The following is a 26,774-nucleotide window of genomic DNA, read 5'->3' as shown; positions in this document are numbered from 1 at the left end:
ACAATGAGATATTATGTTTTAGAGAACATGTGAGGATTGCTAAAACCATCAACCGTTGCATTTATTTTCATCAGCACTCTGTGAACCTAAATCAACAAAAACATATACGTATCTATTTTTTTTCCCCTCATATAACTACTTAACCAGTTTTCTTGTTACTTAACCAGGCTTTGACCATATTGCTGTGGAGTACCAGGACCGTGAAGGCAAGGGAAAGGGTGTTGGTGCGCTCTGAGGCAGGTTAGCGAAGCACAGACGGTCTGTAGGAGGAACAGAGAACCAGATGGGTGTGGGTGGGACTTACAGGAGACCACACCTGGGACAGGGACTTCACCACTGGGTTCCATGGAATGGAGGGTAGGGTTCAAAGGTCAGGGTAAGCAGAACAGGCTTTCAGTAACGGAATATATGAACAGCATCGACTTTAAACTCGGATCTCTGAGCTCATTTCTTTGAACCTACCGTAGTCTCTGTACCAGCTCTCTATCACCACCTCTCCCTGTGTCAATAAGCAGAAAGATATTATTGTTTATCTTCAAATGTACTTCAAATGTACTGATTTTGCATATTTAAATACTTATTGACTACTTTAAATCATGTACTTTGTAAGTATGCTTTAAGTAAAACGTGTTCTTGTTTGGGTCTTCTCAGCAAATTAACAACATCAGTGCCATGCTGGTCCTGGCTCGGGCGGTGACTGGACCCAGAGAGTACATCCTGGACCTGGAGATGGTGTCTGCCAACCCTCTGATGAGCTACCAGACCAGCTCCGTCCTGCGCCTGGCAGTCTATGTGGGGCCTTACACCTTCTGATAGCAAGACAGGAACAGGGACACAGAGGGTGCCATGAAGTGATGGAGACTGGAACATTGGCCTGACACTTCTGTTCTGACAGGAGAAGAAGAAAAAAAAAATTAACATGCTAGCACAGCCGAAGCAGTGAAATCATTCTCTCATAATCTCGTAGTCACTCATTCACATAGTCTGAGTCAATGAGAATAACCTTTTGCTAACAGTAGGACTCTTTGTTCACAAAAACATGACTAAACACTTTGCAATACTACTTTAACTGTGCACTGAATTTTAAGCGGTTAACGAAGTGCTATTACCTTGCTGATAGATGATCACATCTGCTGTACAAACTCAGTTCACCTGCCAATATTCTGCCACCCATCCAACAGTAATCTTTCCAATCAAAACTGAGTTTTACCTTAGATGGTTAAAACTATTTTCTAGTGTTTCGTTCATTAATGTTGTGTTTGATTTGTAAGAATATGCTCCTAAGATATTAAAACAGACATTTTGGGACTGTGTGTTTGCTGTGTGTGAGTGTATATACACTTCACCGCTGTGCTATAAACACTCTCCAGGTTATTTTAGGACACTGAATTACTCAATAACTTCCGCTCCTCATTCTCTCTGGTTGCGGCTTCATTGTCTTGCGTACAAAGAGCTGTTGTTTTTTCTGTTCCTCTTGTCATGTGGAGAGGGCCTGTGGAATGGGAGGATCTCTGGGGTTCTAGGTTCTGGATTTTGTGTTCTAGATTCTGGATTCTAGAATCCAAGTGCATTCTTACCATGTCAGGAGATCACAGTCTGTTGTGCCGTGTGTTCATCAAACTGCAAGATGAAACCAAGTTTCTAGCTTGAGAACAGATCTTTTTTGTGTACGTTGTTTATTGTTTCCTTTGATACTTTACATCCAACCACCCAAGATTGTCTAAGAATTCCACGTAAAGTTACAGTCATAGAAACCTGAAAGGTGAGATTGCTCAAATGGCCCACTCCAATTATTCTCCACCAGTGCAGTGTTCAGAGCTGAATCAGCTCAGAGATGGATGTGAAGTGTGAACATGAGGGCCTTGTTCAGTCACATGGTGAGATTTTCTCAGATTTCCCACACTGTCCCTACATATAGATAGTGTCTCAAACATCTAGTGATAGCAGCTAGCTCATTCAACACCAAGAAACTGTCGAGAGTGAGTCACAATGAGATATTATGTTTTAGAGAACATGTGAGGATTGCTAAAACCATCAACCGTTGCATTTATTTTCATCAGCACTCTGTGAACCTAAATCAACAAAAACATATACGTATCTATTTTTTTTCCCCTCATATAACTACTTAACCAGTTTTCTTGTTACTTAACCAGGCTTTGACCATATTGCTGTGGAGTACCAGGACCGTGAAGGCAAGGGAAAGGGTGTTGGTGCGCTCTGAGGCAGGTTAGCGAAGCACAGACGGTCTGTAGGAGGAACAGAGAACCAGATGGGTGTGGGTGGGACTTACAGGAGACCACACCTGGGACAGGGACTTCACCACTGGGTTCCATGGAATGGAGGGTAGGGTTCAAAGGTCAGGGTAAGCAGAACAGGCTTTCAGTAACGGAATATATGAACAGCATCGACTTTAAACTCGGATCTCTGAGCTCATTTCTTTGAACCTACCGTAGTCTCTGTACCAGCTCTCTATCACCACCTCTCCCTGTGTCAATAAGCAGAAAGATATTATTGTTTATCTTCAAATGTACTTCAAATGTACTGATTTTGCATATTTAAATACTTATTGACTACTTTAAATCATGTACTTTGTAAGTATGCTTTAAGTAAAACGTGTTCTTGTTTGGGTCTTCTCAGCAAATTAACAACATCAGTGCCATGCTGGTCCTGGCTCGGGCGGTGACTGGACCCAGAGAGTACATCCTGGACCTGGAGATGGTGTCTGCCAACCCTCTGATGAGCTACCAGACCAGCTCCGTCCTGCGCCTGGCAGTCTATGTGGGGCCTTACACCTTCTGATAGCAAGACAGGAACAGGGACACAGAGGGTGCCATGAAGTGATGGAGACTGGAACATTGGCCTGACACTTCTGTTCTGACAGGAGAAGAAGAAAAAAAAAATTAACATGCTAGCACAGCCGAAGCAGTGAAATCATTCTCTCATAATCTCGTAGTCACTCATTCACATAGTCTGAGTCAATGAGAATAACCTTTTGCTAACAGTAGGACTCTTTGTTCACAAAAACATGACTAAACACTTTGCAATACTACTTTAACTGTGCACTGAATTTTAAGCGGTTAACGAAGTGCTATTACCTTGCTGATAGATGATCACATCTGCTGTACAAACTCAGTTCACCTGCCAATATTCTGCCACCCATCCAACAGTAATCTTTCCAATCAAAACTGAGTTTTACCTTAGATGGTTAAAACTATTTTCTAGTGTTTCGTTCATTAATGTTGTGTTTGATTTGTAAGAATATGCTCCTAAGATATTAAAACAGACATTTTGGGACTGTGTGTTTGCTGTGTGTGAGTGTATATACACTTCACCGCTGTGCTATAAACACTCTCCAGGTTATTTTAGGACACTGAATTACTCAATAACTTCCGCTCCTCATTCTCTCTGGTTGCGGCTTCATTGTCTTGCGTACAAAGAGCTGTTGTTTTTTCTGTTCCTCTTGTCATGTGGAGAGGGCCTGTGGAATGGGAGGATCTCTGGGGTTCTAGGTTCTGGATTTTGTGTTCTAGATTCTGGATTCTAGAATCCAAGTGCATTCTTACCATGTCAGGAGATCACAGTCTGTTGTGCCGTGTGTTCATCAAACTGCAAGATGAAACCAAGTTTCTAGCTTGAGAACAGATCTTTTTTGTGTACGTTGTTTATTGTTTCCTTTGATACTTTACATCCAACCACCCAAGATTGTCTAAGAATTCCACGTAAAGTTACAGTCATAGAAACCTGAAAGGTGAGATTGCTCAAATGGCCCACTCCAATTATTCTCCACCAGTGCAGTGTTCAGAGCTGAATCAGCTCAGAGATGGATGTGAAGTGTGAACATGAGGGCCTTGTTCAGTCACATGGTGAGATTTTCTCAGATTTCCCACACTGTCCCTACATATAGATAGTGTCTCAAACATCTAGTGATAGCAGCTAGCTCATTCAACACCAAGAAACTGTCGAGAGTGAGTCACAATGAGATATTATGTTTTAGAGAACATGTGAGGATTGCTAAAACCATCAACCGTTGCATTTATTTTCATCAGCACTCTGTGAACCTAAATCAACAAAAACATATACGTATCTATTTTTTTTCCCCTCATATAACTACTTAACCAGTTTTCTTGTTACTTAACCAGGCTTTGACCATATTGCTGTGGAGTACCAGGACCGTGAAGGCAAGGGAAAGGGTGTTGGTGCGCTCTGAGGCAGGTTAGCGAAGCACAGACGGTCTGTAGGAGGAACAGAGAACCAGATGGGTGTGGGTGGGACTTACAGGAGACCACACCTGGGACAGGGACTTCACCACTGGGTTCCATGGAATGGAGGGTAGGGTTCAAAGGTCAGGGTAAGCAGAACAGGCTTTCAGTAACGGAATATATGAACAGCATCGACTTTAAACTCGGATCTCTGAGCTCATTTCTTTGAAGGGATAATGTGCTTGGTAATCAGGTAAATCGGATGAGCAATAATTGCTGATTAATTCATTTAATTAATTGTATTCCTTTGAATGAAAGAGTGATTTTGAATAATCGTAATACTTGAATATGTTATGTCTAGAGAGAAAAATCTGCTTTAAGAAGTTTATGGATGTGCATGTTAATAATAATTTGTAGAAAAACCCAATACAGCACAATCAGATAAAAAGTAATATCTAATTTTCAGACAACTATGTCTATCTTGGGCTAGAGCAGCAATGCTTGATTGTCCATTAAGAGTCAAATATTTCGATCTAAACTCATAAATAGAAGCTCACATTGGGTCCATGAGATATTTCATTTTTCCTTGAATATCTTTGTGAACACCAATGTGGTTACTTAGTAACAGAAGGACTGTTGCCATGGGCACATAAATGGATGGATACAAGCAGCAACTTGATGAATGAAGACAGAACAGAAAGGATCAAACAGGTAAAGGACATCTGCAGAGACTCGAAAATGTTTAGTCTATGATCGAATAACAAGCAGGCCTAGTAAAAAGACAAACCATATGCATCTATATATGTATATTTATACGTTGCAAAAAAAAAGACATGTGTTTGAGAAAAATACTCTCGTCACCATTAAATTTTTTTACCAGATGGTCTAACCACCCACGAAAAATCTCAGCTCCCCGTGGAGAGGAGAAGGTGTATAAACAGCAGGCCCGTCTCCCTTAAGACTAGATCAACCTGAGAAGAGTAATAACTTCATTCCGCAGTAGCCTGTTTTCATATGTATCCTTCAAGGACCAAGGCTCAGTTGTTTCAGGAGTAAAACATGATTTCACATTGATCACGGTGGTTAAGGTTAGGCCATGGCGAGCCCACACCTGTCCTCAATGCAAGTCAGTTTCGGAATGAAGAGAGCTATTAAAAAAGACGGTCTTTTCCATCAAAACATGTATTTTATGGCCCCGTGTTCTATAAATAATCTAGAGAGATAAAGAAATGTAAAGAGAAGGTACAAATACAAGGCTAAATTCTCAAAGCATCTCCAATAGAGAGAGAATGGGAGGGAGGAGAGCGTGGGCGGCCACCGCTCACCTTAAGTGTTTGGGTGCGCAAGAGAGAGTGAGAGTGTGTGTGATAGAGAGAGAAAGAGAGAGCGAGAGAGAGGGGTGGTGCAGAGAGAGAGAGAGTGTGTGTGATAGAGAGAGAAAGAGAGAGAGCGAGAGAGAGGGGGGGTGCAGAGAGAGAGAGACAGGGATAGAGGGGCAGGCAATGCCTATAAAGGACCTCCACAAGCGTACTCACAGTCAGTAAATGATTTAGAGTAGAAAGGATTGGAATCAGTTACTTTAAGTTTCAAGTGATCGAGTTTCAGTACAACTGGAAATTCATAACGCTCCCATGGGTGAGAGATAAACAAAAAGAACAAGTTATCTTACTTAATTGTGATCACTTTGTTGATCTGTTTTCGCCGTCCATCGACAATGTATCGGTCAACGAAGGGAGCATCGAAGGCGCGTAGGGATCAAATCAATGCGGAGATTCGCAACCTGAAGGATCTTCTCCCTATCACCGATACAGACAAAGCTAGGCTGTCCTATCTACACATCATGTCGCTTGCTTGCATGTACACCAGAAAGTCGTTATTCTTCTCCCAAGGTAAGTTTACGATTTTGGTCCTCCAAAATATAATATGAAGAAGTTTGTCTTGTGTAGCCTAACCGCGTAGCATATGAGTTGTTCACTGTCCGAAGTTCTGAAAGTCTCTGGCGCTGTCTGTGGTGCTAGTTCATTGCGACACGAAGTCGATTGTAGATATCACGTTTTAGCGTTCTAATTTCACTTTCTAAAGTCCCCTGTTGCGTTTTCTCTGGTATACACAGACACTTCATGCGACCAGATCAGCGGTTTCATGTCGTTCCACGAGCTGTCAGAGCTAGTCCACGAGCTGGCTGGGTTCATGGTGGTCGTGACAGGAGAAGGAAAGCTTCTGTTTTTATCTGAAAACGTCGTAGACCACCTCGGTCTCTGTGTGGTAAGTACGCTTTCTCAAAAGGCTGACAAATAGAAGGTTCTATTTGACTGATTGAAAGTCAGTCAAGGTCAATGTGATTTGTATCACTTTGTCAATAGGAGAACATTGAATGTAGGCTATGTCTTGTTAATATTAAAACGTTTCTTTTAAAGGTGGACCTGGTTGCTCAGAGTGACAGTGTGTATGATATCATTGATCCCAGTGACCACTTTGTCATGAGAAGCAGCCTTGCACCAGCTGTCACTGGCGATGAAGGTAAACATCCAGTAATCTGCTGTCAATCAAATGAACACATCTACATTGTTATCAACACTAGAGATTTATCGACCAAAGATTATTTTTTTAAATGCTACTGATGAACATCTGAAATCGTTTTTTGGCAGATGATAAGTAGCTATTCATATTTGAAACATTTAGCTATGCCTGTCCATTCTCCTCCAGACCGACTGTTCCGATGTCACTTCAACACCTCCAAGTTAATCCGGAGGCAGGGTTCAGGGAACAAGACCATGCTGGTCAGGGCTCGCTGCCTGCCCCCCCCCGGCCCTGGCTCCTCCCACTGCAACTCCACCCCTGTGTGGGTGTGCTTCTGCACACCCCTGAGGCTCAAACCCAGCGCCCACACTGCCCTGGGGGGCCCCCCTCTGACCCCCCCGCCGGAGCAATCCTTCCTTCTGGCCTCGTTCCACTCTCAGCACCTCCGGGACATGACGGTCTGGGATGCCCAGGACAGGTGAGCAGCAACCCTGCGGTCTTTATCTGGCAGGATGTGCTAGGAACATACTGTCTACATAAGCTCTTTATCTAGCAGGATGTATTGTGAACACTGTTTTCACTTTCTCTACTAGTGTGACGGTGTACCTGGGATATGATGTGGAAGCTCTTCGCTCGCGCTCCTGGTACAGCCTTCTCCATCCCAGAGATCTCGCCCATGCCTCCACACAGCACTGTGCCCTGTGTGAGTACCACACCAGGAATTAACATCCATATCTATACATACCCATCACAGTTCCTACACACATGTAGGTGTGAAAAAAACACAAGATAGGCCTACTAGTGAGCTAACCAGTGTATTCATTCTTACTCACTCACTCTCCCTCTCTCTCTCTCTCTCTCTCTCTCTCTCTCTCTCTCTCTCTCTCTCTCTCTCTCTCTCTCTCTCTCTCTCTCTCTCTCTCTCTCTCGCTCTCTCTCTCTCTCTCTCTCTCTCTCTCTCTCTCTCTCTCTCTCTCTCTCTCTCTCTCTGTCTTTGCAGTGAGTGAGGGTGGGGACAAGCAGGTGGAGATGGTGGTGCAGGTGGAGACAGCTGACCACTCCTGGGTTTGGCTCTACATGGTCCTCCAGATGGGGGGTGGGGAGCACCCCATCACCTGCAACAACTACGTCATCGGGTAGGCCTGGGGACTTGGCCTAGGGGGGGAGGGGGGGGGGGGGTACACTGCTAAGGCATTTCATGTAAAAAAAAGTTTTCAATCAGAGGTTGCAATTCCAACTCTCTCTCTCTCTCCATCAGTGAGTCAGAGGCGTGGTCCTTGCGCCAGCAGCTGAGTTTGGAACAGCAGAGTCACAGTTCTGGTTATTACAGTTCTGGTGACTGCATGCACCGGCACTCGTCTCTGTCCAGCCCAGACCAGGTGTTCACTCCCAGCAGCGCTGGCTTGTCTGCCCAGTCCTTCGACTTCACCACAGCGCCGTCTGGTTCGAGCTTCTCTGACGAGGCCATGCAGCCAGCTGACCAGCATCCCCGCTCCAGCCTGTCATCTCTGGAGGGAGAGAGCTTGACACGTGGACGACAGCAGTGGAACATTGAGAAATCAGGGCCGGCGCCCATCTCTCCTCCTGCTTCCCTGAATGAATCAGACTTTCTGAACCAAAGAGTTCCCTCTCACTCGGTCGGCCTGTCAGAGCCAGTGTCCCTCTCCGAGTATCTCACCCCTGTATCCATGCCCCTCTCTCACCAGATGGGCCTGTTTGCCTGTACTCCCCCTCACACCCCCCAACTTTCCAGGGGTTTTAGTTTTGGTGAGAGGCTACACCTCAGTTTAGACTCGACCAAAACAGTTGCCTCCTCCTGCCAGAAGCTACACACATTAGGAGGCACAGAGAGAACACACAGATTCTCACGGTCCATTTCCTCTGAGGAACCCACACTGATGCTCCCTAGAGAATACCACAGGAAGGTGACCTCTGATGGTTTTAGAGAGGGTGAGTGCGACACCATGAACGTTTCAGAGATTCAGGGGTCCCTGTATGTGGACGTCCCCCAGGAAACCATGAATGGTCCCCCCAATGGGCTCCTGACCCCTGAGAACTCCCCCGTACAACATCCGGGCTCTTTCCTCTTCTCCTCAGCCGTAGAGCAGGAGAGAGAGAGAGAGGAGATCTCCACCCTGGCCAGATACCTCTGCTCGTTAGCCGAGAGCTTCTCCTGCGAGTCTCTCTTTCCTAAACAACCCCTGTCCACTCTCCCACCTTCACCTCCCCCGAAACCCCGATCCCAGAGTCCCTTTTGTGAAGGCGAGTGCCACTCCTGGACGGGGGCCAAGCAATCTCATCAGCAAGATGTCTCTCTGTATGAAGAGAGTGCGTTGTTGGAGATCTTATATGACGATCTCTCCTCATTCCCCTCATCCCCGTCCTCCTACTCCACAGGCTCTGTCTCTCCCTCCACTTCCTCCTCCCCCTGTTCTCCGCAAACCCCCATGAGCGGAGACTATTCTATTGGCGTAGACCATTTCAGTAGCGTCCAATCGACGCGTTGTAACTGCATGGCGGTGGGCGGGGGGGCTACGATGGCCGACGGGGCAGCGACTACGAAAACAATGAACGAGACGGCGGAGGACGTGATGATGGACACGTCAGAGTTCCCTCCGTCCGCCTCTCTCACTGCCTCCCAGGAGCCTGCCTCTGTCCTGGGCCATCCCGCCCGCCCCCACACCGTGCCCCATGCTCAGTTCCTCATGGAAGAACTGGTTGCCATGGATCAAGTGTTTGAGGCAGATGTCTCTCTTTCCCCATTTTGGGGTAACAACCTGAGTTGTATCAACTCCCACTCAACCACCTTGGCTTCACGAAGCTTCCGCCAAGGTGAGGATCATTCTGTTAGGACTCTTATTGGTCTTTATCATGCAAATAGCATGCAAACATACATCTGTTGTTATGTGACAGTATCCTTACGTCTCTCCTTACCTTATCTCCTTCTTCCTTCTCCAGGAGGAAGCCTGCGTGACCCTGCGTTCTAAAATAAGTCTGTGACTTACTTCGACAAGTATGGCATATTGCCACATTTCGTTAGCTTTTCCTGGAAAGGTTAAGTGAAAAATGTAGATACAAGACATTTCAAAAGATGAAAAGGATTCAATGTGTGTACAGACAGAAAATAAGTGACATGTGTATTGTCACTTATGGTGAGGAAGGAGATCCATACTGAAGGTACTTCCAAGGACTATTTCCAATGACGGAACATTGTCTCTGGAGTCAGTTGATCGTTGTCAGTTTTGGATTGATTAAGTAATGTATTGATTCCTATGTTATGGAAGGTAGTTTGTTATATATGTTTAATTGATCAGATACATATTTATTATGTGTTGTTATAATTGTACAGTTTTAAAAGATGTGTGACATTTTAAATGTCTATGATTATTAAATGTAACATCATTACCAGATTATCCACAGTGCATATGTCCAAATAATATTTTGAAATTTGACCTGACTACTTTGAAAAGTGTACCTGTACAGTTTTACTTTTACAGGAATGGATTGTGTATAAGTGTCCTCTCCTGTTGCTGTCACATATATTTGAAAATCCGTACAAAGAAACGAATTAAAAAGAATCTTGAGTGAGTCTGTGTGTTATTGAAGAAGAGTAAGACACCAATGTTTCACCTCATCTACCGTAGCACAGCTTGTTCCCTCTGCTATTCACTTCCCTCCATTGTGGAAGAACTGTCAGGGCCACTTCTGACGCGCGCGCTGACGTCTCTCTCCTGATCTCTACTTTGGACACAATCATCTGCCCACGCTCTTCTGCAGCCTTGTGGCAGATGTTTTCTCTCCCTCTCTCGTTCTTTCCTACCATCTACTTCTCTCACTCTCTCTTCATATCTTTTTTTTTTTTACTCATTGACTTTTTCTCTGTATCTCTCTCATGCCAACGAAATACACTCCGGAACATAACATTTATGACATTTTTTTTAATCCGTTATCACAAGTGCACAAGCCCTGCAAACATCTTATTTAAATATTCCCCTTTTCCTAAAATCCTGATTACCATTTGTTTGGTTCATCTAAAAAAGCATTGTCAGTTTGTTTTTTTTGTCTCAACCTGTTGGGTCTTGCTCCAACACTTTATTCCAAACTGCATGTTTTTATTTTCCAGAGTTCTGGATCCTGTGCTTCATTCTTGTAAAGACTGAATAGGTTCCAGAAATAGAAGAGTGACAAACATAGATGACAAAGGAGTATGAAGGACAACAAGGCAGACTTGAGATGTTTTGTCCATCCATGTCCTCTTCCTGCTCCATCTTTACCCCCTCCCACACACCCATTCAGACCACTCAACTTCCTTTCATCTTCTCTCTCTGACACATCTATGTTTTAGCCATTCATCCCTACCTCATCCATGGAAACCATCTCCTTATGAGTCATTATCCTCGAACCCATCCACTCCACTGTTCTCTCCTCCCTCTCCCCTGTGCAATAGTCCTCTGGCCACTTTCTATATCTCTCTCTCTTTCTCTCTCTCTTTATCTCTATGAATGGTTGAGTGAAGAATTACACCTTTCTGTGAACAATAATAATTATATCACATATGATGTCATGATGTGAATATTAAAAAGATTGTCTGTCATGGTTTGGTGGTGAGGGGACTGCATCTGCAGACAAAACTATGCTCAGTTGGTGTCCTGTCTTCCATTTGGAATAGGCCTACAGGTCATACAATAAGAGTTTGAAAGGTTGTTTTTAGTTTTAACAAGTAAATTGCGGTGGCTGACATTGAATTTAAAACCCGACCCAGACAAGCTGTCTGAAACCTATGACAGTTACGACCTACGACTGTAACAATGCACAGATCATATATTTACAGAGCAAATAAACCCATTGAGGGAGAACTGAAATCGCTTACGCACTCTACTCAAATACTCTGCCGATAAAGTTAAAACGAACGTACCTAATGTTGACCCAGCGTAACCGGAAGAACTTGCTAACATACTTCCGTCCGTAAATGCATGAATTAAAACGCGAGCACAGTTAGCTAGCCAGGCAAAAGACATGGAATGACATCTACGTTATTTTCCACTTAAGCGGGTGTAAATTAGCTTTTTAGGTCGTTTTTAAGGTAGTTAACCATTCATGATATACGTCGCTTACTCTGTTAGAAGAAATCAAGTAAGTAACTTCAGGGTTTGAGAATACTGACAAATGAACAAATAACCTTAGCTAACGCTACTGCTACTAGCCAATACTTTACAGCACTGCACTGTATAGTTTAGGACCACTGACACTGGCAGTATCTAGTTACCGAGTTTGAAACCTCCAGTTGTCCAAATTTAAGTTTGCAGTGGTCATATACATTATAGAATGCATGAAGTAAGTTAGCGTGATATCATCGTGGTATGTTCATTTATTACTTTACCTTAAATTATCATGACCTTATCTTTATCAGGGATGGCTTCACTGGCAGGGAGTTTGAGACCAATGCTGTCATCATTATTACAAGGTAAGAGGCTAATTATTAGCTTTTCCCCCTCGTTGTGAATGATTTTTTTCAAATACGTTTATACAACTGTCCCTTATTCATTTTAAACTGTAGCAACCCATCATCAGTTAACTCAGAATAATGCATGTCCTCTGCTTATCCTTTATTGCTGACTACAACTTTCTTGTGTGTGTCTTCATGCAGTGTCGCATTCTCTCTCATCATGGACTGGACCAGTCCTCTCCAGAACCATGGCAACCCTTAATCAGATGCATCGCCGGGGGAAACCAGCCCCTCCCCTCCCTCGCGTGAGCGCTATGTTTGGACGACCTCAGATGAAGGCCGTGATTCTGAAGACGCTCATCCGGAAACCTAAGAAGCCAAATTCCGCCAACCGCAAATGTGCCAGGGTTCGTCTGTCCAACGGGAAGGAGGCAGTTGTTTTTATTCCTGGGGAGGGACACAACCTCCAGGAGCACAATGTTGTGCTGGTTCAAGGGGGGAGGACACAGGATCTTCCAGGAGTGAAACTTACTGTAATCAGAGGCAAATATGACTGTGCTCATGTTGTGAAGAAGAAGCAATAGGCTCACGACAAGACAAACCGGAGACTGGTGGCTGCTGCAGAAAGGATGGGAGGTTGTTTCTGATAGAAACTGTTCTCTGAACAGAGCAATCTGTGCTCTGTGGAAGACGTCATTTTTGTATTTAAATGTGATTGGTTGCACTTGAAACATCCAAGCCCCTCATACAATGTGTGTACATAAAATGTATGTATTCAAATATAATAAATCTTCAGTGAAATTCATGTTTTCTTGTCAGTAATTGTTTTGTGTTTAAAAGCCTTGTATTTGTTTTTTTTCCAGTGTTTTGGGATGTTCAAGTTAATATTGACAATTATTTTCAGAGGTGAAAAGTTTAAGTTTAGTGGGTATTTGTTTGTGTTTATTTGACCCATTCGTGGAGCCAGCCATTTTATTCCAACCTCCTTCACCTTATAATTGGCCGTTTTTAGAGTAGATTACCTGTTCATCCGCCGACTGAGTGGTGAAACAAATCAATGGTAGTACTTCTACTTCCTGAAATAACTTTTCCACTGCTACCAACTTTTCGACGGTTCAGTCAAGGATGTTATAACTGCTTAGAAAATTATTTTCAAAGAAGGGTCGCTCAGATATGAAAGTATACGTTTTTAGATACACGTTTTAACTAGGTACAGCAACAACACCATGAAAAACCATACCGTTAATTTCAGCCCCGATCTAAAAACTCGCGATCTTTAGTTTAGAAGTGCACCAGTGGGATGTTGCAGTGCCTAGAACAAACGTACCCTGTGGTAACTACGCTTGACGGAAGACGCGTCGGAAAGGCGGAGCGGTGTTTGAAAGTGGCGGGCAGCAGAATCATGAAAACCATTGCAAGGATTATCTAGACAAAACAACAGCGAGTCAAATGTTTCTGACGAACTCTAGCTAAATGTTAACGCATTACTACTTTTTAGTATCATTAAAGTAGTTAAACGGTAAAGGAAACTGACAAGGATCTTTCTGTAGATTATCCCCAGAAAAACGTTGTCCACTTGATTTGGGAAGACAAACGTTTTTGCTAGTCCCATACCCAGCCAAGACTGGAGGTTGTTTCTGGCACAATTTTGCTACGGTAAAGTAAATATAAATTGGCAGCTGGCTAAGGAAAAAGGTAAGGAACTATTCATGATTTTACAATACCTTGCGAAATGTTTCTCTTTAACAAAAGTTTTTTTGTAAATTGCTGATTAGTGGTATGACAATTTACAGGCTAGTAACCAGCAAAACTTTAGAAAGGTAGCAAACGCGTTAGCTAGCTAGAGTAGACTACTCATGTTGGGCCCTCAACTTGACCGCTACCTGTCGGAGATTATTGATGATTTCTCGTTTTTGCTGCTACTAAGTAGCATGTCAGTAATCTCTGGTCCAAGGCTTTATTATCACAACACGTCTACTGTAGACGTTGTTTTGCTGACCAATGTGGTCTCCATCCTTTAAGTTTAAGAAAGTTTGCTGTTAGTGCTAGCTAAGTAACAAAAATGAATGTTCTGCTACAGAATCTGGGTTTCTAATTGACAGAATTTGCAGCATGTTAAAGGACGACGATAAGGGGATTCCTGTGCGGGTTGCCTTGCGGTGTCGTCCGCTGGTGCCAAAAGAAATAAACGAGGGATGTCAGGGCTGTCTCACTTTCGTGTCTGGGGAGCCGCAGGTCAGCATCTGTTTTTTTGAACACCATTTCAGACTTGTCATGCTTTGTTAGGGAACTCCAGAGTGACTGTTTTACTTGCCATCTTCAATTCAGGTAATTGTCGGTTCCGAAAAGGCGTTCACATACGATTATGTATTTGACCCAATGGCTGAACAAGAGGAAGTATTTAACGTCGCCGTTTCACCATTGTTATCTGGCCTTTTCAAAGGTAATTAAGCCAAGTCATTACTTGTTTCTACCCTGCTACACGCTCAGTTGTGCACACAGACTCAAGTGTTATCCACATACAACATTTGACACATTGATTAATCAAAATATGTCCACATGCATATTTGATGACGCCCATTGCATTTCTTTCAGTAGAAATTTGATGACAAATTTGTGCCATTTCTTAGGGTATCACGCCACAGTGCTTGCTTATGGACAGACCGGGTCTGGGAAAACCTTTTCCATGGGAGGAACCTACACCTCTGCCCAGGAGAGTGAGCCTACAGTTGGGGTGATCCCCAGGGTGGTCAGAATGATCTTCCAGGAAAAGGACAAGAGATCAGAATGTCAATTTAGTCTGGCAGTGTCTTATTTGGAGGTATGGGTGAAGTTAGTATTCTTGGTCGAGAACGTTTTTAGTTCTTGTGTGACTGTTTATGTTTGTCCTTAGGAAACATTGTCAGATGTTATCGTGGAGGCAGCCTCTTGTGAGTAACTTGGTTTGGGTTTTCGGTTTGAAACCTTTTCTTGTAGATCTATAATGAGGACGTCTTGGACTTGCTGTGTATGGCTAAGGATAAACCAGCCCTAAGCATTCGCGAGGACCCAAAGGAGGGAATAAAGGTTAGTGGCTGACTGAAAGGTGCTTGGTGAACGAGTCTGAATAAGTAATTGCCTTGAATGCTAATTAAACATATGAATGGTCGGATATTCAAAAAGGGACATTCTGTTTCAAGGAAAATCCAGATAAATCTGAAAAGATATGTGCTGACAATTCAAAGAATACAGAATGTCTATAAAATGACTGTCCAGAGAACCTTTTATAGATATACAAGATTACATTTGATTATTAGGTACATGTCCACATGAATAGTTAGAAAATGATACAATAATACAATTATAATATTAAAAAAGTAATAATTCTGCTCGTGTCCCCATGTAGATCGTGGGCCTGACTGAGCGTCAGGTGCTGTCTGCTGGTGAGATGGTGGGGTGCCTGGAGCTGGGGAACGCAGCCCGCACCGTGGGCTCCACGGCCATGAACGCAGCCTCCTCCCGCTCGCATGCCATCTTCACCATCACCCTGGAGCAGCGCCGCGGCGGAGACAAGTCAGTCAGCCGGGCTGATCCACCGCACACACTCGAGTCACCACATCTGACGTTTTAACGTTTTATTTATTCAACAGACGCTTTCATCCACAGCGATGTAGGAATAGTGCATTTAGAAAGTACATATTCAGAAGAGGGAGAATCAGAAGTGGATAGTACTAAAGATCTAGACATCTTGCTGTATATATTACTTTTGACTATGATTTCTGAACATTCAAATACTTCAATACTTTTCAGCAATAAAAGTCACGTCAACGCATTTCTTGGATCTCTGGGAATCTTTTATTTTTACTAGCGCGTCAGCCTATGAAGCAACCCAACCTCAGCCTCTCAGCGACTTTTAGTTTGTCCCATGTAGTCGCTTCAATATGCTTCATCTTATTTGGATGACATTGGCTTGCTCTTACTTCAAGTTTTGTGAAAAATGTGCAACACTGACATCTGCTGTTCAAGATATAGACTGTAGCTTTATTTTTGTATTTTTTTAACTAACTGTTTTTGTGTCCAAATCATTAGAACGGACTCCATCGTGTCGAAGCTGCACCTGGTGGATCTGGCCGGCTCGGAGAGGCAGAAGAAGACTAAAGCAGAGGGGGACCGCCTGAAGGAAGGTGGGCAGGAGCTCCCCCATGTTACCATCCACTACATTTCTACTTTGATCTTTTCTTACTGTATAATTGTATTCAGCCTATAATTTGCATCTCTCGGTATCACCAACTGTCTCTGGAAGAGGAGATCCCCCACTGAATTGCTCCTCCCAGTTTTCCATGGAATTTTCCCCCCATCTTCCTTGAGGGTTTTAGGTTGGTTAGGGTGCAGTTCTAAGGGAATTGTTGAAGCCCTCTGAGATCACTTGTAAAAAGGCCTATACAAAATGTTGTAATTCTTACTTATTAGTTCATAAATGCAACATAGGCATGAGTTGAGTGGTTATGGTATAGCATTGTGTTGTCATCCTGTGTCGCAGGCATCAGCATCAACCGAGGCCTGCTTTCCCTGGGGAACGTGATCAGTGCCCTGGGTGATGACAGCAAGAAAGGGACCTTTGTCCCTTACAGAGACTCCAAGCTCACTCGACTGCTGCAGGGTAAGGACTCAGAACAAACAACAATGCCTGTTACATTATACATTTAATTCATTTAGCAGACGCCGTTATCCAAAGTGATGTACAAATGGTGCTTTCAGACAGTACAGCACAAGATCAAGGATCAGGAATTGCATTGTGCTTACAGTCCTTCCATAAAGACTTCCTTATCAGACCTGACATGACAATGCTGTGTGTTGAGGGAGATCTTGCATTAGTCAAATATAACAGATAAAGTTCCGTCAAGATTCATAACACTGATCAAAAACTTTTGGAGAAACGACAACTTCACTATTTACTAAAAAATTCACACGAACAATCGAGCTGTGATCAATATGTGTTAAACATGAATAAAGGACTCGATACATCCCAATTGTTTTCCCCCCCTGCCAGATGCTCTAGGAGGCAACAGCCACACCCTGATGATCGCCTGCATCAGCCCCGCCGACTCCAACATGGAGGAGACCATCAACACCCTGCGCTACGCCGACCGAGCACGCAAGATCAAGAACAAGCCCGTGGTCAATGTTGACCCCAGAGCTGCTGAGATGAAGCACCTCAAGCAGCAGGTACACGGACGCTCCAGACTGCTCTTCAGTCCAAAACAAACTAGTCCTCACAGAAAAAAGTGTTTTGAATTTGATTTCTGTGTAATGAAGAGGTTTGTTGTTGGTCTGCAGGTCCAGGAGCTGCAGGTCATGCTTCTGCACGCGCGCGGAGGGGTGCTGCCTGCGGTCTCTGGGTGAGGGCCGACTCCACCTGCAGCACTGCAGAATTATTTTTTTAACATTGTCATTTAGCAGACGCTCTTATCCAAAGCGACTTACAGTAAGTACAGGGACATTCTCCCCCGAGGCAAGTAGGGTGAAGTGCCTTCCCCAAGGACACAACGTCATTTTGCACGGACGGGAATCGAACCGGCAACCTTCTGATTTAATATCCTGATTCTCTAAACGCTCAGCAATCTGACTCCACACTCATACATAGCACTCTTATCTAACCACGTTGTGTTCAGGGTAAGGGAGCTTGAACAGCACACTAACGGGAGACTCGAAGACTTGACTCCGGTATGTCCCCCTTGCCTGTCCCCCCCCCAGGTACGAGCCAGGGGACAGCACGTCCAAGCTGCTGGAGAGGACACGCGTGCTGCAGGAAGAGAACTCCAAGCTGAGCCGGGAGCTGAGCGAGTCGGCCGGACAGACCGCCCTCATGTTCGAGAGGATCATCATGGTGAGGCGGGCCGGGTTTTTTTTTTTTACTGTTAACGTTTTGTTTGTTCCTACTTTTCCTACATGCAGTATTTTGAATGTCGCTTCAGGACATTCATTTAGCAGATGCTTTTATCCAAAGCGACTTCCAAGAGAGAGCTTTAGAAAAGTGCATAGGTCACTGATCATAACAACGAGATAGCCCCAAAAACATTGCGGGTAGCCAAAACATGAAGCACACATTGTGAAAAGCAAATAAGTGCCAATGGGAAGAACCATAAGAGCATTTAGTTAAACAAGTAACAATGAAACAACATGAACCTCAAAAAGTGCAAGAGCGTACCTGTGGGAAAGCAAGCAACAACAATATCTAACAAGGTGAAGGTAATGTGTGAACGTGTGTTCCTGTCTCCTGGCAGACCGAGCAGGTGAACGACAGACTGCAGTGCAAGCTGGAGGAGCTGAAGGAACACGCAGCGTGAGTCTGGCCTCCGGACGCCTGCCGTTCCACCGGCTCATGAGCGCACGGACGCGAGGGCTTACGCCAAACAGAACCATTTCAAACACAATTTCAGTTAGAAATACTGAATCATTCCATGGAAGTAAGGTATTTGCTCATGTCAAGTTGAGGGCGACTTGTATTCGCTTAGTAAAAAAAACGAATGCATTTGTCGTGCAGGTGTAAGGTTGACCTGCAGAGGGTGGTGGAGACTTTGGAAGACCAGGAGCTCAAGGAGAACGTGGAGGTGATCCAGAGTCTGCAGCAGATCATCATACATCTCCAGGTGAAAACAGCAGGTTCCTCTCCCCTCCTCCTTGTACGGTGTTCTAAACAAGCTGTTGTAGCCAAAAACGCAAGAATTTACATTTTGTGACAGGTCAAGTTCAGTTTGGAACGGTTAATCTTGCACTTCGAGAATACTGGGACAGTGAGGAAAAAAAGTGACCTGTGAGCCCTGGTCCTCTGTGTGTGACTGTTGTCTCCTTGTCCCCTCAGCCCTGGTCCTCTGTGTGTGACTGTTGTCTCCTTGTCCCCTCAGCCCTGGTCCTCTGTGTGTGACTGTTGTCTCCTTGTCCCCTCAGCCCTGGTCCTCTGTGTGTGACTGTTGTCTCCTTGTCCCCTCAGGATGAGGGGGCTGGTCTTGCCGCCAGCATCGAGGCCTTGTCGGCTAGAGGAGGGCAGGAGGGGGAGGACGGCCAGGCCTCGGGGAGTGGAACAAACACCCCAGTAGACGGCTCGCCTGGCGTACGTTTTGGCGTCACTTTCAGACGCCATCTTGTTTTTTTTTCTTCTTTTTATATCGAAAAAGTTGTGTGTGTGTGGGGGGGTGGGTAGAGTACTGATGTGTTCCAACTGTCTACTTCACACAGAGCGCTGGTGCCATGAATGAAAAGAACTCCCCCGAAGGCTTCACTACCCAGCATGCTTTGCGTCAAGCCCAGATGTCCAAGGAGCTGATTGAGCTGAACAAGGTGCTGGCATTGAAGGAGGCGTATGTGAGGAAGATGTGTCAGAACGACAGCAAGCTGGAGCCCATGGAAGTGGAACATCAGGTAGGTGTTCAAACGCTAAAACTGAATTATTAATATTGTTACATGAATTTTATCATAATTTATCATTATAAAACAAGTTTTTGTACCTGTGACCTTTATGATCTGTAGTCAAACGCTCTATGTATGCACTGTGGTGTTACATTGCAGAATAACATCAAGAGCCTGCAGGTGTCAGTTGGGTCTCTTCAGAAGGAGAAGGAGGATCTCATCATGGTTCTCCACTCCACCAAGAAAGACACAAACCAGGCCAAGTAGGAAGAGCTTCACGTCACCAGAAAATGTTCAGGGTCGTCTTTACTTGAAATGAGCTGTCTGACTCCAGTGTGCCTCAAGCAGGAAACAACAAGGTTTTTATTTTTCTCCCTCCTCATGCTCCTCCCCCCCTCCTCCTCCTCCCTCCTCATGTTCCTCCCCCCCTCCTCCTCCCGCCCTCTTCTTCCTCATGTTCCTCCCTCCTCCCCCCCTCCTCATCCCCTCCTCCACCTTCCTGCTCCTCTCCCGCCCTCTTCCTCCCTCCACATGTTCCTCCTCCTCCTCCTCCCCCCCTCCTCCTCCCTCCTCCTCCTCCTCCTCCTCCTCCCCCCCTCCTCCTCCCTCCTGCTCGTCCCTCCTCCCAGGCTGAGTGAGCAGCGCAGGAAGAGGCTTCAGGAGCTGGAGGGACAGATCACGGACATGAAGAAGAAGCTTCTGGAACAATCCAAGCTCCTAAAGATCAAAGAGTCTTCCGTTCGCAGCGTTAACAAGCTCAATGTGGAAATTCAGGTACTCCCATTGGGCGGGGATTTATTTAGTCCCCTTCTCCTGACACACATTGTATTGTACTAATTAAATTCAAGTAACACAATTCAGAATTCATCCTGAAATCCAAGATGCGTGGTGTGGTTGTTGATGGTGGCTTGTCTGCTTCCTGTTTCCTGCTTCCTGTAGGCTATGAAAGCCCAGAGGGTGCAGCTGATGAGGCAGATGAAGGAGGACTCTGAGAAGTTCAGGGTCTGGAAGACCCAGAAGGACAAGGAGGTGCTCCAGCTGAAGGAAAAGGTGCGTTGTGTCGGATTTGACAACACCCCCTTTCACTGTGGCCTCTGAAACACTTCCTCATGTCCTGGTTTTCAACAACTTGGCTGGATTTGATGGAAGTTTATCCATGTAACCTTTTCTGAGTTGTAAGATGATCTGAACGTGACACTAAAGCGTGCTCTTGTGCGACAGGACCGGAAGCGACAGTACGAGATGCTGAAGCTGGAGAGAGACTTCCAGAATCAGGCCAACGTCCTGCGGCGCAAGACTGAGGAGGTGAGGCAGCCAGCATCTGCTCTACTCTTTTCATCCATCTGTGAGCCTCACTATAAATATGAATACCGTCCTCTGCCCCTCATCACCTCCAGAGAGGTTATTCTAGGACCATCTGATCTAGTCATAATTCTTGTCAGGTGCGCGTTCCTCTCCCTCCAGTCAGCTGGTGGTCTAACACTTAAAAACCCAAAACCTGAACCTAAAGTCCCACATTCTTGTGGAGGTGTTTGTCCGGGGGGTCAGCGTCTGTGTGTGGAGGCCTGGGGAAGTGTTTGTCCGGGGGGTAACTCAGCTGTGCCCCTCCAGGCGGCCGCTGCCAACAAGCGGCTGAAGGACGCGCTGCACAAGAGGAGCGAGGTGGCCGAGAAGAGGAAGGACATCCACAAGGGCATCGACGGAGCCGCGGGCAGAGTCAAGGTCCTGAGACGTCTGTTTGCTGTGTGTGTGTGTGTTTGGCGTTTGTGTGGCGTATGTGTGGAAAGACCTGGCTCCAAGGTCTTGAACATGTCATTTGCTGCTTTTCCAAACTGTGGTGTGTTGGGAAAATGGTTGAGAGTTTTGTGAAATGATTTGTGTGTGTGTGTGTGGGCAGGCCTGGCTCCTGAACGAGGTGGAGGTGCTAGTGAGCACGGAAGAGGCCCGGCGCCACCTGCGGGACCTGCTGGAGGACCGGAAGATCCTGGCGGAGGAGGTGTGCCAGCTCAGGCAGCAGATGGACGCAGGGGAGAAGCCGGCTGCCAAGATCAGGGTGAGCAGAGCTCCCGGGGACCCTCTCTCTGCTGTACTGGACCACACAGGCCGTTTGGATTTGATTTGACTGTTCAGTAGTGGAAAGGAACAATAAACGTGGGGGTGTCTCTCCTCTCTCTCTCTCTCTCTCTCTCTCGTTCCACAGCGGCGCACCCTCATCATGTCGGAGCTGGAGAGCCAGGGGCAGCTGGAGGCGTCTCTGGGCAAGCAGGTGGAGAACCTGGAGACGGAGATGGGCCTCAGGTGAGTGGGCCTCGCTGCGGGGGCAGGGTTTCCCGCAGAAAATGTGTTAGTTAAGGTGGTAGGGCGGGGTTTGCCGAAGGGAGAAAACAGGATAACGCGGATATCGCAAAAAACAACAACAAAAAAAACGTTGTAGGTAAGGCGGCAGGCGGGTTTTGCTTAGGCGGCCGCCTTAACTGAAAAGTGCTGCGGGAAACCTTGGGGGGGGATCCCTCCTCGGCTCCCCGCGCTGTACCATTCAGACGCTCCGCCTTAAAGAGCTTCACACCCAGGCCCAGACACATGCCTGCCCATCTGCTCCAGCCCTTCCCATTCAGGAGGTGTAAAGCCTTGCCAGTCCTTCCTACGAGGACCTAGACGTCATACAGAAAACACACGTAAACACAGACGGAGAGATGTTTTGGTTTTCCTTTTCTCTGCTGTACAATCGAATCAAATGATAAGGCATCATAAAACATGAGTCGATATGGTTAATGCAACATCACAAATGCTCTACCTTTTTTATGAGCTATATCTATCCCCATTTATATAGCGAGGAGTGTTCAACCAGCTTAACTCGGCTATACTGGCCTTCTATCCCCATTAATACTGACTTTAATGGCTTATTATAATGAATCTCGGTTACACTGGCTTCCCTTCACGTCGTCTACAGGAACGCCCAGATAGCCGACCTGCAGCAGAAGGTTCTGGACGCGGACGGGGAGGTGCGGATGAAGCAGCGCTGGGACACCATCACCACCATCATGGAGGCCAAGTGTGCCCTGAAGGTCCTCATGTCTGAGGTAGGTGCCTCGCACGTCTCCCCCCCTCTCTCTCTCTCTCTGCCTTTGAGCATCATGGGTTTGAAAACTTCAAGTCTCCCAATTCGTTTTACTTTTCATATTGTATTCATTCATAACGTGTCATAGAGGCACATGACTTGCACACAAGCCTCTTATTTGACAGATTCTACTATGTTAATTGTGTGGTGTTTTTTTCCCCCACACTTTTATTGCACGGTTAAAGGAACCACAAAGTAGTCCTTCTGCATAGAAAGCATTTGCTAAACGAGCATTGATTTGAACCCCCCCCCCCCCCCGTTTGCCCCTCGCCGCAGTTGGTGTCGGCTAAGACGGCGAGCGCCAAGCTGGAGAGCGACCTGAAGCAGGAGCGGGCCAACCTGCTGGACCTACAGAAGATGCTGAATGACGAGAGGAAGCTCATGTCCTCCATGGAGGTGGAGCACCAGCAGCGCTTGGTGGAGCTGGAACTGAGGCACCAGGAGAAGGTGAGCGTCGTCACAGCAACCCTCACTCTGGGGGGGGTTTCCTTTTGTCCTCAACCTCGTCTTTTTACCTTTAGACTTTCTTGGCACTATCCGCTGTAATAGAATTACAACTGTGCACTTGTAGTCCTTGATTGTGTGCTGCACGAACCACTGTGTATGCACTTCTTTTTTTATTTATCTTGATTTTTAATTTGAGGAGAATTTGTGTCCTAGATCAGTGGTTCTCAACCCTGGTCCTCAAGTACCCCCTGTCCTGCATGTTTTAGATATTTCCCTGTTCCAACACACCTGATTCAAATTAATGGTCGTTAACAGGCTTCTGCATAACTAGATAACGACCCATTCATTTGAATCAGGTGTGTTTGAGGAGGGAAACGTCTAAAACATGCGGGGCAGGGGGTCCCGAGGACCAGGATTGAGAACCACTGTTTTAGATGACTGAATGTGTGTTGGTGGTTCACATCTGGGTCGTCCTCAGGTGCTGTACCTGCTCAGCCAGCTGCAGAACAAGCCTGACGGGGCCCAGGAGGAGGACAAGCAGCCCGAGGACGACGGCACCTCCAAACGGGAGAGAGAGCTGCTGCAGCGCCTCAAGTTCCAGGTGAGTCACCTGCCCTCCTGATTGGGAGTCACCTGACCTCCTGACTGCTCCCTGATCAACGCTCCTCGGCTGGTGGGATTTTAAGGTCCTGACCCCTCACTCTGTCTGTGTCTGTTTCTCTCTGCCTGTCTCCCTCTCACCCACTATTCCATCCTCAGGAAGAAGAGATTGAAAAGATGCGGGAACTGAGTGACAAGAACCAGAAACTTACGGAAGAAAATGAACAGTTCCGACAGGTAAGAGCCGCCACGTAACCTGGAAACGCGGTCAGCATGTACATCCACCTACGTTTTGTGATCACCTGAGTTAAGAGTAAAGATGTGTTTTCACGTGTCTGCAGAAACTGACACTGCTCCAGTTAGCCAGTGGTCGAAAGATCAATAACCTCCCGCTGCCTGGGGAGTCTCCTGACGATTCCTTTGAGTACGTCCCGCCCAAGGTGAGACCCTGCCGTGCGTCTCCACACGCCAGCTGCACAGCTGGCCTGAAGATGGTAACGTTGTTCATTTAGCAAACGCTTTTATCCAAAGCGACGTACAGATAGTGCACTTTGAAAGAACAGCAGGAAACAGTATGTCTGTGGTCAGAGTAAAGGAACGATCTGTGTTTACTCTGCACACTGCCAAGTAACCACATCTCTGCTACCAGGTATGGTACATAACCGTAATAATCTCAACTACAGTGCAGCAATAACATCCTAACCTTGCCCTCTTGCAGCCCAAAGGAAGGCGCTTCACCACGGCACGGGCCCCCACAAAGATGGCTATCGACCTGGACGAGTTGGTGTCGGAGGAAGAGGAGGAGGAGGAAGAGGAGGAGGAAGAATGGCGCCCTGTCGTGAACGACAAAAGCCGCAAGACCTTCAAGAAGCCCAGGGCAATGGGGGTGAGAAAGGGTTGTTAGAAGGTGTATTGATTTAGCAGCTTTCATCGAAGGCACGGTACAGAGGCGTTTATATTAAGTGCAGCAGATAGTCTAAACATTATACTAATGTATCTAGACTGTATGTGTAGGATATGCCTAATACCGTTTCTACATCACGTTGGGCAACATACCAGTACAGCAGTCTGTTAACTAGGGGTGTATACTTACTTGACGTATTCATGTTTATGTAGAAGACAAAACATTCATGGTCTCTGTGCTCCTGTCTGTTTAGTGTGCTTGTAAGGGTCGCTGTGGCAACAGACTGTGCCGGTGTCGCAAGGGCAAGATGACGTGTGGGGAGAACTGCCAGTGTGATCATGAGAAATGTCGTAACATGGAGGCCCAAATGTCCCAGAGCATGGTGAGTTAGGAGCAAGGGTCAGTCACATTTCCATAAATGCCTAAACCAGCAGGAAGCAGTTAATCAGTTTTTACAGGTTGTCAACGTTTATATTTCCACTTACATACTGACTGAAGAGCGATCTGATACAGAACAGTTTAATTATAAGTGAAAATGTAGTGATTTAGATTTAAAACCTTTATCCACAAATGCGCATGTAAGGCTAAGATTATAATTTTTCCTTAACATTCCTTCACACAAAAAACGGTTTTACCTGGTATGTTTTAGTAACTTTCACAGCTGTTCACACCAAAGACCTATCTCCCTCACTAGTAGGGCACCTGTGTTTGAATCTCAGCATCGGTTTCGATGTGGTTGTGATCTGGGCAATGTTGCGTAATGTCGTGCCCTTGTCTGCTGCTTTTCACAGGACTCCAACGAAACAGACGACGGGTCCAAAGATTCGGTTTCCATCCCCCAGGATCCCACTGCCGCCACCGCCGGGGATGCCACCTTCTTCCAGCCGCCCTGCGTCACACCCACCAAGAAGGTAGGCTCCCATCATACTAGATGCATCTGCTGTTTCTCAGAGCACTAGACAGTAGCTTTAGACCAGGGGTGTTCAATCCTGGTCCTCGAAAGCCCCTGTCCTGCATGTTTTAGATGTTTCCCTGCTCCAGCACACCTGATTCAAATGAATGGGTTGTTATCAAGCTCTGTGGAAGCTGGGTAATGACCATTCATTTGAATCAGGTGTGCTGGAGCAGGGAAACATCTAAAACATGCAGGACAGGGGCTCTCGAGGACCAGGATTGAACACCCCTGCTTTAGACAATACACCAGTGCCTTGGCTGCTATGCCAGAGCCTTTGTGGTTGCTTGTTTTGCAGCAGTTGTGTTGAGGTGACTAAGGAAACGTGAAATATAATGACCTTATTGGGTAAAGCTGAGTGGCACAGTGTTTGACTTAAGATCAAGAGGTTGTGCGTTCAACTTCCCCTCTTAAGTCACTTTGGAGAAAAGCGTCTGCTAAATGAACTTTTTATGATCAGTATTAACAATCTCTGTTGGTCCAGGTTCTGCAGATCGGGGACATAGGATACCTTCCTGCGGACCTCAGACTTCAGAGGAAACCTGTCACTGAGGAAGAGGATGAGGAAGAGGAAGAGCGAAACACCGTCAGCTTCCTGAAGAAGAAGAAGCGAGTCCTGACCAGCTGTCAGAACAGTTTCTTCTCTGGTTGTACTCCTATCAGAGAGGAGTCATAAGGACGGGAGGCAGACTAGCAGTGACTCCACCGTTGTGGTGCACTCTGTAGGATTGTCCTGTTATGTATGGTCTTACTGTTTTGTAAGTCTTTTGTCAATGTGATGTATGTGTGTAGTTCCTTAAATAAAGTGTAAATTGGGCACCACTCTTGTGAGGAATCTTCGAGAGAAGTGACTGGAGAGTATAACTGATGAACTACCTTAGATGTTCTAATTATGAGGGATTAAATGCACTAATTTAGATGTTGGATTGGTCTATAGTGAATGTTTTTATGAAGATGAAAAACCTTAAGAATATGCTTTTACGACTGGAAATGTTTTCCCAATTTTAACATTCTCTTTAATAAATGATGAAACTGTGAATGTTTTCTGTGAAACAATATTTGACTCTCTACTAGCGGTGTTTGGTGAAGGGAAATGCGTTTGAGACTACCTTGAAGCATTGCTGTCTACCAGACAGCTTTCCTTTAGAAAGGTTGATATTTTGAGTAATGGATCATTAGGTTATTATGAAAGGGTCATTAGG

The 26,774-nt window shown here is 45.7% G+C and overlaps 3 protein-coding genes across 4 annotated transcripts; all 3 read left to right on the top strand.

Annotated features, from left to right (window-relative positions):
* Nucleotides 1-5,840: 5,840 nt before the first annotated feature.
* Nucleotides 5,841-9,170, top strand: npas4b (neuronal PAS domain protein 4b). The gene is made up of 9 exons (XM_062486280.1): nt 5,841-6,088; nt 6,313-6,464; nt 6,617-6,719; nt 6,906-7,197; nt 7,313-7,422; nt 7,720-7,855; nt 7,978-8,388; nt 8,629-8,782; nt 9,117-9,170. Exons 1-9 carry the CDS (start codon nt 5,914-5,916, stop codon nt 9,168-9,170), a joined length of 1,587 nt encoding a protein of 528 aa, XP_062342264.1. The 5' UTR covers nt 5,841-5,913.
* A 2,506-nt stretch (nt 9,171-11,676) lies between these two features.
* On the top strand, nt 11,677-12,970 carry mrps12 (mitochondrial ribosomal protein S12). Its single transcript, XM_062485356.1, has 3 exons — nt 11,677-11,852; nt 12,130-12,183; nt 12,367-12,970. The coding sequence occupies exons 2-3, from the start codon at nt 12,132-12,134 to the stop codon at nt 12,747-12,749; spliced, it is 435 nt and encodes a 144-aa protein (XP_062341340.1). The 5' UTR covers nt 11,677-11,852; nt 12,130-12,131; the 3' UTR covers nt 12,750-12,970.
* Nucleotides 12,971-13,486: 516 nt separating this feature from the next.
* Nucleotides 13,487-26,611, top strand: kif4 (kinesin family member 4). Of its 2 annotated transcripts, none has more exons than XM_062485972.1 (31): nt 13,487-13,860; nt 14,277-14,400; nt 14,494-14,608; nt 14,796-14,986; nt 15,142-15,231; nt 15,551-15,717; nt 16,234-16,328; nt 16,685-16,804; nt 17,195-17,370; nt 17,482-17,543; nt 17,899-18,031; nt 18,429-18,487; nt 18,689-18,794; nt 19,136-19,255; nt 19,381-19,563; nt 19,711-19,814; nt 20,181-20,325; nt 20,491-20,601; nt 20,773-20,856; nt 21,163-21,273; nt 21,449-21,604; nt 21,752-21,849; nt 22,502-22,631; nt 22,946-23,116; nt 23,595-23,717; nt 23,876-23,953; nt 24,058-24,156; nt 24,435-24,602; nt 24,874-25,002; nt 25,412-25,531; nt 26,057-26,611. In XM_062485972.1, exons 2-31 carry the CDS (start codon nt 14,278-14,280, stop codon nt 26,246-26,248), a joined length of 3,759 nt encoding a protein of 1,252 aa, XP_062341956.1. In that variant the 5' UTR covers nt 13,487-13,860; nt 14,277; the 3' UTR covers nt 26,249-26,611. The 2 variants fall into 2 exon arrangements, with proteins under 2 accessions (XP_062341956.1, XP_062341955.1); XM_062485971.1 differs by having other exon boundaries at nt 14,268-14,400.
* Nucleotides 26,612-26,774: the final 163 nt, after the last annotated feature.

This window comes from Osmerus eperlanus, chromosome 19 (assembly GCF_963692335.1).
Source record: "Osmerus eperlanus chromosome 19, fOsmEpe2.1, whole genome shotgun sequence".
NCBI classification, from domain to species: Eukaryota; Metazoa; Chordata; class Actinopteri; order Osmeriformes; family Osmeridae; genus Osmerus; species Osmerus eperlanus.
Note: the sequence above shows the minus strand (reverse complement) of the source record. Positions and strands in the feature narration are given on the sequence as shown.